General features: G+C 37.9%; 2 protein-coding genes across 7 annotated transcripts in view; one reads left to right on the plus strand and one right to left on the minus strand.

The window, feature by feature from the left end:
* CTTNBP2NL (CTTNBP2 N-terminal like) overlaps positions 1 to 15,428 on the plus strand; it is a 45,239-nt gene that overhangs the window by 20,811 nt on the left and 9,000 nt on the right. For all 6 annotated transcript variants that reach the window (XM_019730424.3, XM_019730420.3, XM_019730425.3 and 3 more), the window contains one exon: positions 14,957 to 15,187. In XM_019730424.3, coding sequence (XP_019585983.3) covers positions 14,957 to 15,187 — 231 coding nt within the window. The remainder of the gene's footprint in view (positions 1 to 14,956; positions 15,188 to 15,428) is intronic.
* Positions 10,454 to 15,428, minus strand: part of ST7L (suppression of tumorigenicity 7 like) — a 122,550-nt gene continuing 117,575 nt past the window's right edge. Inside the window, exon 15 of the mRNA XM_019730417.3 lies at positions 10,454 to 12,151. Coding sequence (XP_019585976.2) covers positions 12,128 to 12,151 — 24 coding nt within the window. The 3' untranslated portion in view covers positions 10,454 to 12,127. The remainder of the gene's footprint in view (positions 12,152 to 15,428) is intronic.

The following is a 15,428-nucleotide window of genomic DNA, read 5'->3' on the forward strand; positions in this document are numbered from 1 at the left end:
CGACTTGGAGCTGATGGGCCCTGGAGAATCACACTGTTCCCCAATACTCCCCAATAAAATTTATTTTTTAAAAAAGAATACAGTATTCCAAAATACTGTAATAACACTGTCCTTCGTAAGAAAGATGAGTATTTAAATTAAATCATTGTTAATCAACAGGGCTTGCATTTTAGTTTATTTTTCTTTTGGGAGTTGATAGCTCTGAGTTGATCCATCTCCACCCCCACAACCAAAAGCATGTATTTTGAGACAGCTGGCAAGGGTTAAGGGTGTACTCTGGGGCATGAAACAGATGTTACATTACATTCCCCTCTTTCCTTATAATGAAAACAGGAAATACAGGGACAGTGTGGAAGCCTTTTTAGAATTGATTTTTTTCCCCCATTGATTTCTTTATTTCTCTATGTTTGATTTGGCATACAGTTATATTTTGTTTTTGTTTTTTTAACTTTTATTGAGGTATAATTGACACAATCAATAAGCTGCATATACTATTTAATGTGTACAAATTAATGTTTTGATACATGATTCCTCATGAAACCCTTACTATAATCAAGGAACATATCCATCACCCCCAAATTTTCCTTGTGCCCCTTTACCTAACCTTCCCCACTGCTCCCTACCCCTCTCTTTAAACCACTGATCCACTAGAGATTTTTGTACATTTTCTGGAATTTTGTATAAGTGGAATTATACAGAGTGAACCCTTTGGGGCAGGGAGTGCTGGTTCTTTTACACAGTGCAATTATCTTGCGATTAATCCATGTTGTATTACTAGTTCACTTCTTATTACTGAGTAGGGGTCCATTGTATGTATGTACGAGTTTGTTTTATCTGTTCATCTGTTGATGAACATTTTCATTGTTTCCACTTTGGGACTATTAGAAATGAAGCTGCTATGAACATTCATTCATATCCAAGATTTCGTATGGACATGTGCTTTCATTTCTTTTGGATAAATACCTAGGAATGGAAATGCTTATGATATGAGAGGTGTGTGTTTAACTCTGTAAGAAACTCCCAGACTTTTTTCCAAAGCGGTTACCATTTCACATCCCCCCAGCATGCACACATACGAGTTCCAATTGCTCCACCTCCTCACCAGCACTAGGTGTGGCCAGTCTTTCCATTTTTGGCTCTCTGGTCGGTGTAGAATGTCTCATTGCAGTTTTAATGTGCAATTCCCTGTTGACCAGTGGTGTTGAGCACCTTTTCATGTGCTTGTTTGCCATCGGTGTTGTTTTCTTTGCCGAAGGATTTGTTCAAATCTGTTGCCCGTTTTTTAAACTGAATTATTTGTTTTCTCATTAGTGTTTTGAGCATTCCTTATATATCTGGATGCAAATCCTTCATTAGGTATATGCCTTTTCTCCCAGTTTGTCATTTCATTCTGTTAACTGTGTCTTTTGAAGAGCAAAAGTTTTTCATTTTGATGAAGTCCAATTTATCAATGTTGCTTGTATGGATTTTGATTCTGGTGTCACGTATAAGAAATCATTGCCTAAACCAAGGTCAGAAAGGTTTTCTCCTTTTTCTGTATTTTAAATTTTTAAGTTTTATACTTAGATCTGTGATACAACTCTAGTTAATTTTGTTATATGCTACGACATTTGTTTTACTCTGGATATCCAATTGTTCTAGCACTATTGGTTTGAAACACCATCTTCCTCTGTAGAATGACCTTGGCACCTTTGTCACCGTCAGTTTCTCATATATCTGTGGTTTATTTCTGGAATCTCAGTTCTGTTCCATTGATCTGTTTGTCTGCTTTGACGCCAGTACTGCATTATCTTGGGTACTGTGGCCTTAGAGTAAGTCTTACAATCAGGAAGTGTTAATCCTCCAATTTACGCTCTCTTTAAGAGTTTTGGTTGTTGGTGGTGCTGGGCATTTCCATGTGAATTTTAGAATCAGCTCGTCGATTTCTCCAACAATTCTATTGGGATTTTGTCTTCCTTTTTCTTTCTTTTTTTTTTTTTTTTTAATGGGGCAACTAGAAATAACCTCTGATTAATTCCAAATCACAAGGCTAACACATGCAAGGAAGACACAATAAGAGGAAGTCAAAATAACAGGAATAAGCTGTTTCCCTTTTTTATTTGTTTTAGTTTCAGGCTGAATAAATGTAACAAAATTCCCCACTGCCATAATCATTTTTTTCTAAAGCCTCTCCCCGACTGCTAGAGAACTGTGTGTTCTGTAAACAGGTAGCATTTTACAAGCAGAATTCACCCCTTTTCTCAAAGGTATAAGAAAAACAGAGCCCACAAGAAGATGTCAGTTAAATGAGAAATTTGGTTATTCTTCTGGCACCTCCACTCTTGGTGACGTGATAAAAAGTTGTGTAGCAAGTAGCTGGTATCAGACAATTCTTTTTAAGAGTTAACTGTTATATGTGGGGGGGGCGTCAGTGTTTCTCTGAATGGAACACAAATGCTTGATTAGTTAAAAATGCCATCTTCTTTTTTTATAAATACCCAGTTTATAAATGACCCATACATACGACCAGCCTTTCCCACTGCTTTTGGCTTTTTGGCTCTTTTCTGCGAGAGCACCCACCACTGAACCTGGTACTTGCCTTTCACTAATTTCATTCCCTTCCCAGGGCAGACCTCTTTGGGAGCTCCTACTGTTCTCTAGGGAACCAAGCCAAGGGGAAGGAAGGAAGAGGCTTTGTGAGGTGTATTCCTGGCTTCACCAGTTGCAACTTAATTCTCTCTCTCTCTCTGATTATGCACACTGTTTTTTGTCTTATTTTTCACTTATTATATCTTGAATGTTACACGTAAAGATCTTTTTTTAAAAAACAGTTTGTTTTTTTTTAAAGATTTTATTGGGGATGGGGAACAGGACTTTATTGGGGAACAGTGTGTACTTCCAGGACTTTTTTCCAAGTCAAGTTGTTGTCCTTTCAATCTTAGTTGTGGAGGGCGCAGCTCAGCTCCAGGTCCAGTTGCCGTTGCTAGTTGCAGGGGGCACAGCCCACCATCCCTTGCAGGAGTTGAGCTGGCAACCTTGTGGTTGAGAGGACGTGCTCCAACCAATTGAGCCATCCGGGAGCTCAGCAGCAGCTCAGCTCAAGGTGCTGTGTTCAATCTTAGTTGCAGGGGGCGGAGCCCACCATCCCTTGAGGGACTCAAGGAATTGAACTGGCAACCTTGTGGCTGAGAGCCCACTGGCCCATGTGGGAATCCAACCGGCAGCCTTCGGAGTTAGGAGCATGGAGCTCCAACCACCTGAGCCACCGGGCCGGCCCATACACGTAAACATCTTAGCTCTCATTCTCTTTAATGTTTACATAGAATTGTATTGTGCAGCAATACCATTTGTGAGCAGTAGGATGGCAAGGAGTTAAGAGCTTTTACGTTTTAACCTCTCACATAATCCGTATTAATCCTGAAACGCAGTTAGGAGAGCGGAGACAAGCGTAGCGCTCCTAGAGAAGGCATGATCTTGTTGCCTCCATACTCCTGAGTTTTTTTTCCCAAAAGAGCAAAAAAAAATAAATTTCCCACTAATTTTCAAATTGTGCTTTTGTACAGGATACCTAAAAATTATTCTTTAAAGCAGATCCTTTTCACAGGTCATGGACTTATGTTAAATAAAGCTGACAACATTGTATGAGCAGCTCCCTGACTAAAATTTCAAGGAATTACTATCCTAGTAGGAGACCTGCAACCCTTTCTCCTGTTTTCAGTTTCATATGCGTAGTTCATAATATTCTATCATTTAACAAAACAAAAAATAACTTCCGACTCAGAAAGCCAGCTGCACCCGATGAGTTCTAAGAATGCATAACTTTAAAGAAAATTTTTAACCTGATTAAATACCTAACATGCTGTTTGTTCAACGAAAGACTGAAGTCATTGGTAGATCTGAGTATGCGATTGTGTCATTAAATTCAGAAGTCGCTGTTCTTACTGATTGGAAACGTCATACACAGAACCTCACATTATTGTACCCAGTGATTTTTTTTTTTGTTGAATTACATCATCCTGTGATCTCTCTTTTTCTTTGTCTGCACTAGATTAGTAATCATAGAAGAACTTGTCACAGATTATAGGGATTTTCATCTCTATTTTCTTCTGTCTAGTATTTCTTTTTTTACGGAATGTAATCTCCATGAGGGTACGTATCCCAAATAGCTAGAACCTAGAAGGTTCTTCAGAATTATTTGTCATGCGAGAGAATAAGCTCAGGACCTGTAAGTGTAACTTGAATGTATCCAAGGTTCAAAATAGACTGCCGTTTATTAATTCATATTTTTGAGATGAAAGGTTTAACGATAGTAATATAGTTTCATAACTTACTGTTGTTAATTCCCACTCAGTGATATTATCTACATTTCACCCTGTACTAGGAAGGAACAATTTGTTCCTCAGACAGGAAATCGTTGCTTTGTGTTTGTTTCCATATTTGTAGTGAAGGGTACCGAATAGCTGGAATGTGTACCTTTGCTCACTATGTATTTGTATTGGTCGAAAATCATATCAAAGACCATATTTTAGTTTTCATCTGACGTTTTACCTCAGTGTCCTTTCCTCTCAGATTGGGATGTGGCCATCTGCGTTCCCTGATGGGTTAGTAATTGGAGTTTTGTAAGCGTCAGAGAAAACAGTCGGTATTGCTTGTTCTTCATCTACCTAGATATATACAAAAACTACTGTTTCCCAGACTTTGCAGCTAAGGATCTCTATGGGCATGTCTAAATTACACGTCTTATCTCTGTCTTTCAGAATGTATTTACTTATCCCCCATTTCTCCAGTGTTTTTGTTTTTGGCTTTCACAAAATCATCATTCCCCCCTCTCTGTTTGCTTTCCAAATTGATAACTCTGAGTTCTTTTCCCTTTAAAAGCTTCCTTTCAGTCGCCTGTCCTTTCTTTCCTGGCAGTATCCTCCATCAATGGGACAAATGACTAACTTCTGCCTGTCAGACCCAGAAATCATTCAAGGAAAAAGAATGCTGAAACACAGTCTTAGAGGCTTAGAAGAGAGCCAGCTTTCCTGTCCCTCGTGAGATTAAAATGGGAACGGGGTCTTGGTTATCCCATTCTTGTCCTTGGGGACATGTAAAGTTTCCTAGTGGTGTTGCCACCCTTTAGAATAAAAAGGAAGAGCTCATATATCTCCTAACAGAGATATCCCTGCTCCTTTAATCCATGCATATTCTAATCCCCTTCAGCATGCTGTTATTATGAAGATAAGGGATAAGATAATTCATTGGAATTCACAGTAGCAGTGGCCAACTTGAGCACACGCTCACCGTATATTCAGTGCCTTACTGTAGCAATGGACATTGCCAGTTCACATTTAAAATTACCATCAAGCACCCACAATGCACTTAGGCTACGAGTATAAGCCACCTTTTACTGTTCAGTCTTAGCTTCTTTACCCCTCTTCCCATTCTGTTCTCCACAAAGAAAAACTATCCTTCTCTAATTTGAGTCCCAGTCTACCTGTGTGACTGCAGGTTGAACCTGAGTAGCGAGCTAGCTACGTCTACAGAAGGCTGCAGTGGCAATAGGAATTACTGCCACCTTTCTAGCTTCTGGCTGGTGACATAGGGCTTGTTCTCGTAATACATCATCATAGATGTTTTGTTCTACCTTTTGTCATTAGGATGTACAACCAGGGTGTCCTGGCTTCCGTTTGCCTGCCCTGACGTCTTGCTCACACCGTCGTGTGGCCCTCAAACCATACTGGTCCCCTTTTTTCATTCTACCCTGTCTCCACACCCCCTACACTCTCCTCTACCCCCACGAACTTCTTTTGCCTGTTTGCTTAATAAACTTCTAACTATGAACACTTTCTACTTCTCAGCCAGGCTAACGCCCCTCTTCCTTATAGTTGAGTACCTTGTTTCTTACCATGTTTCCTTGTAATATCAGTCTGTGTTGTCATTTAAGAACTTGGCTTGGAACAAGTTTTTAGTTAAGACCCACCCCACAATCATACACCTCCTTCCATAGACTCCTGATTAGAGGAAGTAGAAGATATCCTTTCACATCCTATTTAGCGAGCTCTTTTTTAATAATTTAACCTTGAAGTTAGTTTCTGTACCGTTAATACATTGAGAGTGAAAAGAGCCTGAGCACAGCTCTGAAAAAGGAAGTTTTTCAAGTTCATGGCTACTTAAAGTAGCTGGCACACACAGTGTGCAGCCTGGAGCTCTGTGTATAATCCTTCAGAGACAGTTTTCGGGTTGTGTACCCCCTCAACCTTGCGCTGTTTCCTGTGATTCATTAAATTGCTGATAGTCTCATTTATCTACCAGAACCCGCCCACTTCCAGGGTTGGCCTTTTCCTTCCTATTCGCTATGAGGGTAAGGTCTGAGTCTTAGAAAGTTCTGATCAAGCAAACTGTCCTCGGTGTTCCTCTAAACAGTACTGATATTGTTTAGGAAACATTTAATGAGCAGAGGCAACTTGTTTATTTCTGCCGTTAGGCCTTAAACTTGTCTGGCAAATGTTCAGCTCCTTGAGAGCAGGGGACTGCGTCTTACTTAGTCAACTCTGTGTACCACTATCATCGCCCACATCGCTTAGCATATATAAACCCAACAAATTAAGTGTTTATTAGTCAAAGCATTCAAAGCATGTGCCCCTGTGAATCATCCACAATCCAGAAAAATTTCCCAGACTTCTCTAGTGCTATTTTTGGTTGTGTAACCCTGATAACACAGAGATTTTTTTTTTTTACATTTTATATATTTGATATTAGGCTAAACTTCACCTGGTTTGTAGACTTTTAGAACATTTGTTAGAACATTTGTTAGAACTTTTAGAACATTTATTTGTTAAAATAAAACAATAATACTGATTCCTTATCACTTTCAGAATGTATATATTTATTATAGCTTAAACTGTTTTAAAATCATGGATTCAGGAGTCAGACTTGTTGGATTCTTCACTGTATTCTAGTGTTTTCCAAACTTACTTGACAGGAACTTATTTTACTATAAAGTCAATAGTAAAAAAAAAAATAGACTTTATGTTTATGTTGTTACCCAGGGAACACACACCTGTATGCCAGAAGAAAGGTTTCTCCAAACAGTGCTCGCCTTACAACATTCAAAGCTCTACGATGTTTTCTATTCTGTTCTATTCATTTTGAAGCTATTTATCGAGACCTACTAAATTAAAATGCATTCTTACAAAGTCCTGGGGAAGATCTTTTATGTATTACTCACTCAGCTAACAGATTTAGTACATACGATACACCGTTTACTGTTCTCCATGACTCGATTGTTCTTGTGACCTTGGGAAAGCTGCATGTTAATGTTCAGTTTCTCCTATAAAATGGAGATGTAGTGATTGATGTCTACCTCACAAACAGGGACTGTTTGTTAGATGAGACGAGAGACCTAAAACACTGAGCACACTGCTTGGCAGGTAAGACGCAGTCCAGTGTTAGGGCCTCCTTTGTTGTTTCTGCTGCTGTTATTATTTTTAAAATTATTTTGGTTTGAACTTCCCGTATTTCTGAAATACTATATACGAAGCATATATTACATATAACTTAACTTTCCCTTTAATTCATTATGTGTTTTTAAACTCTATAATTTAGATCTAGCGCAATGTGTAGATCTTAAGTGGTCAGTTCAGTAAGTTTTGACAAATGCACACATCTATTTGACCTTCATTCCTATCAAGAAATAAACATTCTCATCACACCAAAAAGTTATTTTGTGCCCCTTCCTGGTCAGTTGTCCCCCTACACCCAGAGGCAACTACTATTCTGATGTTTTTCACCATAGATTAGTTTTGCCTGTTGGAACACAATCACACGGAATGTAATGTCTTGCCTTTTTTTCCCCCCAGCATAATGATTTTCAGGTTCATCAGTAACATTGTATATATTAGTAATTCATTCTTTTTCATTGCTGAATAGTATTCCATTATATGAATGCATCACAAATTTATTTATCTGTTCTCTTGTTGATTGATATTTAATTATTTTCAGTTGGAGCTGTTATGACTAAAGCTGCTATGGACAATTGTGTAAAAGTCTTTTTGTAGACATATGTTTTCATTTATTTTGGATAAATACTTAGAAGCAGAATTGCAAGTAGGCATTTTTCTAATTTAATGAGAAACTTCCAGGGTAATTTCCAAAGTAGTTACACCATTTGTACTCCCACCAGCAAGCAATATGTGAGTGTTCTAGTTGAGCCATATCTTTTCCAACATTTGATATTGTCAGCCTTTAATTTTAGCCTGTCTAGTGTCTGGATAGTGGTATCTTATTATTTTAATTTGCATCTCCCTGTGCTTTTTGTCCATTCATGTTTTATCTTTAGGTCTATGATCCATCCCTGTTTTTTGTATATGGTACAAGGCAGTTGTTGACTCCCACATTTTGAGAGATTAGGGTCTAATGCATTATTTAAAATTATACTTTAAAATCCTTAATTTATGTTCAGAGCATTAATTTGTTCAGGTCTTGTTGAATCCCTTTACACGTTTTCTTCCCCACGTCAAAAAGTTATTTATGTAGATTCAGTCGAGAATGTATGTGTAACTTGTTTCAACCACATACATAGACCAAAAAAACTCCAACACATTTATTTCAATTTTACCAGAACTTTTCACACGACTCTTTGGAATCTGACTGTTGAAACAGCTACATTTTGGTGTTTACCCATATTCTTTTTCTATCAACAAGGAGCTCACTAGCTACAAGTACCACACTTGTAGCTATTTGTACTAAACTTACCATTTTTAGTCTTCAAAAGAATTTAGTACACTTTAGTCAAATAATAATAAATGATCATCTGTCCTTATGTAAATAATTGCTTTTATAAATATCTGTGGTTCCAAAAGGAATCTTTGAAGCTTATTCTACTTCAAAGTCAGTTTGCAAAATGTATAAATTGATATTACCTTAAGTGATTATACTAAGTAAAATGTTTTACTAAATGCAAAATAAAATACTGATCTCACAAAAATGATGAGAGTAAGGAGGGCTGAGACGTTAGGAAGGAGGCTGGAAAGTAAACATCTGTTAAGTGTCTTGGGCTTAAGGCAAAATACAGGATATAGGAAGAAGAAAGATGTTTTGAAAGTGCTTCTTCCTTTGAGTGTCTCACAATTTAACCAGGAAGAAAAAAAAAGATAAATGGGAAATGTTTACTCATAATTGAAGACGTAAATACTAATTGACTACCTTGACTACATAGAATTCAGGACTAATTGCTAAATGAATAGATACTGTTATTGGTTATCCAGATTCCCAATATTTTTAATGATGTATTACTTTGGAGTTATCTGGGAATTGGTGAGTTTCGTTTTGTTTTTAATGAAGATTTCCTGGCACAATCCAATTTTATAGAATCTTAAATCTGCAGGGATGGGTTTAATCATTGGGTCTAAAATAAAGGAAAACCTATATTCTAAACTTGGTTATTAAATTCATATTTATAATAAGTACTATAGAAAGCATTTTACATTACTCATTTAATTCTTACAATAAATCTATAGGTAGGTTGTTACCCTCATTTTATAGATGAGGAATCTGAGGCACAGAGAAGTTAGTGGAATTGCTGAAGGTGGCACATATAGAAAGTACTAGAGCCAAGATACTATCTTAGTCATGTTAGATTCTAGAGCCAAAACTTACTAAAGAAAATAAACATATGGAGAAGGCTAGATTTGAGAATATAGCGTTTATGGTTAAGTGGAAGGAGCACTGGGTTATCGAATAATATATTAGAAAACTTTTTTAAATCATGAAAACTTTCGCGCTTGACTCCCATGTTAAATTTTGTACCATTTTTCAAAAATTAAAGTTTAATTCAAATGAGGCTAAATCCTCTTTTATCAATATTGTCAAACATTAAAATCTAGTTTTCTTTCAGCAAGTGAAAAGCAATTTCCAGAACAATGTAATGTTGTTCTCATCTTCATCCAGAATGGTTGCTTTATTTCCAGCGGCTCAGGGAGCTATTTGTAATTTATCAAGGATTCCAGAGTGTAAATTATTTGAACATTATTAATAGATTCAATTTGTGTGTGAAACGGACTCCTTTTAACATGCTTTTGGTAGTAGCATAAATAAAAACCATCTTGGAATCATGTTCTTTTATCTTTCTGATTTCTGGCATAGAGGTATTCAGATATTTTTAAAGGCACAAAGTTTTTATTGCTGATTCTTTTAAAAGTATCACTTCAGAATTGACAGTAAGTGGCAAAGATACATTCTAATCCAGTTACGGTACCGGCCTGAGTCTTGAAAATAAAACCTTGTACTTACATATAAACCCCCAATTAAAATGAGCCTTAATTCTTTACCTTTAGTTGTAGGACCACTTTTCACATCGGTGATTATCATCCAGAGAATAAAGAGACTGATTTCCTATTTTAAGATTAAAATATATGTGTGCATATATGCATATGTACTATAATAGTGTCCTATGTATATTATACTATTATTTAAATACCTTATTATACTATTGTGTATATTATATGAAATGTTGTATATAGAATAGTATAGATACTGGGGAGGGGAGAGGACAGGTGACTGCTTCATATTTATTTTTTGAAGTTTGTCATAGCAAAGCTGAAATTTTAGAGCAAGCATGGCAGACTCCAAAGATTTTATGTGATTTTATTTTAAGCTTTCAATAGGGGTGTATTTCATTCAGCTGTGACTGTAAAAATAAATGAGTAATAGATGACTAGTGTGTTTTGACTCCTGTAGTAATAACCCTATGTAATTGAATCTGTCTAACCAGCTGATTATTTTCCTGTTGTCTGAAATTAAAGATCATTATGTTTTCTGACAATGTAGGAATTTCTATTAAGTTGTCAATGAAGTGAACATAATGAAATTACAAGAAATGGTTTGGTTTGAGCTGTATTACTGCATTCCTTCCCCAAAAAGTCAAATCCAGTCATTTAAAATTTCTTATGAAATAGCTGAAATGTCAGTAAAATATTAAAACAGCCTTGCCAGTTTTTCGTATAGGTACTTGGTCTCTAAATTACAGCCAAGATGTAAATAGTGGCAGCATATCTAGTCATTTACCTTGTGGGAGCCAGCCTCCAACATGGCCCCCAGTAATATCACCTCCTGATATTCACACCGTTATGTAGTCCCCACCCACATGTACCCGTGTTTGTTCTGCGTTACCAGTAGGATACATCAGAAGTGATGGTCTGTCACTTCCAAGATTAAGTTATAAAAGATCCTGGGGCTTCCATCTTGGTCAGTCAGTCTATCTCTATGTGTATCTCTGTCTCTTGCGTCACTTGCTCTGTGAGAAGCCAGCACATGCAAGGCACCAAGGCCTGTGCCAACAGCCATGGAAGTAAGCTTGGAAACGGATCCACCAGCCCTAGTTACACCTTAAGCTGACTGCAGCCCTGGCCAACAGCTTGGCAACCTCATGAGACACGGAGCCAGAACACACCCCGCTCAGCCCCTCCCAGATTCCTGGCCCTCAGAAACTATGAGATGAAAAAGAGTTTACTGTTTAAGCTGCTAAATTTGGGGGTAATTTGTTATGCAGGAATAGATAACCAATATACACCTCTACAAAAAGTCTTCATTCTTCAAATCTTAACATATATTTTTGGTTCTTGTTGTCATTTGTGCTGTTAAACCTGTCATCCATGCAATTCACCTTACTGAGGCATTAAGTTGCTTGAAAAATACCTTATTCTGTTGTCCATATTCCAGTCCAGTGTTTGGTATAATGAATACAGACCTTGAATTCACTTTTCCCATACTTGGACCCCATGTTAGAATGCATTTAAAAGAATTATTTTGTGACAAGGAGCCTCTTTTAGATTATTCCACAGGTTCTTTTCGTTTACGTGCAAGGCAACCAATTTTGTATAACTTGTAATTACTACGCAAGTGATTATGGAATTACTGGGAAGTACTTCAAGAGAAAACAGACAGCTTAACAACTGTTCTCAGGGAAGTCTGAGACCTCACCAAACAAGCTCCTCATCCATTACTCATAACTCAGTGATGCTTATTAATTATACATGATAATAACAGTGTGGGTTTTTAAAGTCATATTTTTAAGGATTAGTTAACTATATACTCAAACCTGAGAGGCAGTTTCTCAGCAGATCTGATGTCAAGGTCATGCATTGTACTCCCAGCTCCTGTTCTCCTATCCCACTTTCTCCATGGTGTTCTGAAAATGAAAAGGGCATAAAAATATCAGGTTTGGGGGAGGGTTGCCATATTAAAGCAATTTCAGTATCAATAATCATTCCTTTGCCATCACTAATCATGCAGAAACAGTAATCATGAATAAAAAGTATGACAATTAAGAAAGTGGAATTTCACTGTCTCCGTAAGTGACCTGAGGCGACCTCTGAAAATGGTTCACTATTTGCATAACCCAGAGAACCCCACTAAATCACGTAAATCAAGAGGTCAAATCTTCATGGTTATTTTAAGAACGCATGTGAAACTGCCATCACACGTACACATGTCTGAAAAGCCACCAAGTATCTAAAGGATGTCACGTGACAGAAGCAATGTGAGCCATTCTGTTATTACAATGGTGGAGTTGGGAGGTGTGCCCAGGCCAAACAGTGGGGTTAGACACAGGGTCGGTGGCCCCAAAAGAGTGCAGAATTTTTGCTGCACATGCTTAAAAATGCAGAAGGAATGCTGCACTTAGGGGTTTAGATGTAGACTCTCTGGTCATTGAACACAGCCAGGTGAACAAAGCTCCCAAGATGCAGTGCAAAACTTACAGAGCTCATTGGTGGGTAAACTCGTACATGAGCTCTCCCTGCCACATCGAGGTGATGCTAACTGACAAATAGCAGATTGTTCCTAAACCAGAAGAGGAGTTTGCACGGAAGGAAAAGATCTCCCAGAAGAAACTGAAGAAACAAAAACTTATGGCCCAGGAGTAAATTCAGCATCAAATAAATCCCAATAAAAGTTTTTAAAAAAGATAGAATTTCAACTTCTTAAAGAGGTTTTTTTCTCTTATTTCTTTTAAGCATTTTTCTAAACATGGATTTGCCTTAGGATATTAATAGCTACAAATAGACACTCATTGAATCCTGGGTTATCAAGTTCATGTTTTTATACCTGAACTTAAAGAAACACAAGTTTCTGGTGAAAAGAAAACATTGATGAGTCCCGTGTTGACAGTGTTGCTTTTTTAAAATGGAACTAAAAACTAGCTTTTTAAAAACTCTTATGATTTTTTAAATATTAATATAATAAAATATAAATAGCCACTTCAGGAATTGGTCTTGTCTTTCTCCATTCTAAATGGACTAGAGCTTATTTTGAAATTTTACTGAGAATTTTCTTTTTTATTTGGAGCTAAAAAAAAAAGTAAGATTCTGTCTTGGACTCTGTCTTTCAGATCCCTCTCCCCTTTAATTTGTGAGCGTTTGCACACACGCACGCACACACACACTCACAATAAGATTAGAAAGATGGTTATCAGTAACTTAAAGGAACAAATGAATTTCATTCTTTCTATTTCCGCTATACAAATATTATCCAAATACTCCAATAATGTCACCTTGCATTGCAGACAGAAGTAAAACCCTGGGCTTCTAACTCTGCATTGCACATTTGCCAGTGGGTACCAACACAGATTTGTGGCATAGGCTAAGTGATTCCTGGGTCTGGAACTTGGACAGTCTATTAAAGAAAGAGGCATCAAATTTTCAGCACTAAAACATACTTCTGTGTTAAATAAACCCCATTTTTGCTTTATTTTCTTGAGGGACTTTTTTTTGTAAGCATAGCCATTGAATTGTGAATTTCCCTTTTCAAATGGATTCCTATTTGTGGATAGTGGTTCAAAGAAAATATAGCTCCTAATTAAATACTCTTTCATTGATAAATGACAGTAGTTTTCATATAGTACTTCGCTGTGGTTTTTGAGAAAGTTTCCTCAATGCTGTATTAACACTTTTTTTTTCTTGGTAAAATGTCTCAGGAAACTTGAATATCTGGATAGTAAAGTAATTGTTAATATCACTGTTCACCTGCACATAATACATGAGGCTCATAGGAAGTAGTACTTCAGGTCCTTCCCAGCTTTGGGGAGAGAAGAGGGAAGCCTAAGAAAATCTTTCCCTTCCTGAGCCTTCGCTTGACACGCTTGACACGAGGCTCCAAGCACCAGCCTGCCTTCCTGGCTCACCTCTCACCCACAAAGCCTACCACCCCTGATGGCGACAGATAGGAGGATGGGAGGTAGCTAAACTGAGACTAGAAGAGAAGGGAGTGGAATTTGGTGGCAGATAGAAGAGATTTGGTCTGTGCTTCTTGTGAGTGCCTCTGCCCTCTTGACTCACCAACAACTGCGTGAAGTTCTGTATGTAGAAATCACAGGTAGTCCTAGATTATAAGTGAAAATATTTTCAGCATCCTTATCTACAGCCACTTTTCAGGTTCTAAATACGTAAACTCACAGAATGATGCTTAGCCTATTTTAGAATAAATGCAAATGCCGTAACACAGAAACAGAAGATCAGATGTACCTGTTGGTAATACAAGCATCATGAGCAGAGGCGGTCAGCATGGTGGCTGAGGACACAGACTGGAGAGCCAGGCTGCTTCGCTTTAAATCCCAGTCTGACCACTTGCTAGATCTATAGAATCTGGAGCAAGTTACTGGGCCTCTCTGTAGTAGTTGTCTCAGCTACAAAGTGGAGATGATAGCACTACTTACACGGTTGTGAAATTTAAATAAGTTAATGTCAATATAAATGTGTAGGACAGTGTCTAAAACAGAGTTAGCTCTGGGTAAGTATTTGTTCTTGCTAATGTTACTATTATACTAGGCCCCTATTCTGATGTTTCTATCTTCAGGTGGCCCCACTGGACTTGCAGTCAGCAGGCTACGTGCATACTAACCCCACCACCTTTAATGTAGAATTACTACTAGTAAATCCCCCTCCTCAATCGTTTTCAAAACCAGAATGCTCATTTTTTTTTTTCCTCTCTTTTCCAGGCCCAACACAGAGACACTTTCATTGAAGAACGCTATGGAAAATATAATATCAGTGATCCTTTAATGGCGCTACAGAGAGACTTTGAAACACTGAAGGAGAAGAATGATGGCGAAAAGCAGCCGGTCTGCACAAACCCACTGTCTGTCCTCAAGGTGGTGATGAAACAGTGCAAGAACATGCAGGAACGCATGCTGTCCCAGCTGGCAGCTGCTGAGAGCAGGCACCGGAAGGTAGCCCCACCCCCACCCCCACCCCCACCCCTAGGTGGCTGGGCGACACACACTCCTATGAAGACCTTGTAAATAATGCCTGATCCTTTCTCGTCAGCTGCCAGTTTTCACAGTAATTCAGTCGGGAGGTCCCACAGGTGTTAAAAAGCCCCTCAGCTTACCCGGGAGGCGGGGGATAGAAAAGAAAATACAGGTTATTCCAAATGTGAGATTTAGGGAGCGTGCCAGACACATTCAAGAC

Source organism: Rhinolophus sinicus, chromosome 7, assembly GCF_057876585.1.
Source record: "Rhinolophus sinicus isolate RSI-liver-muscle chromosome 7, RSI-T2T, whole genome shotgun sequence".
NCBI lineage: Eukaryota > Metazoa > Chordata > Mammalia > Chiroptera > Rhinolophidae > Rhinolophus > Rhinolophus sinicus.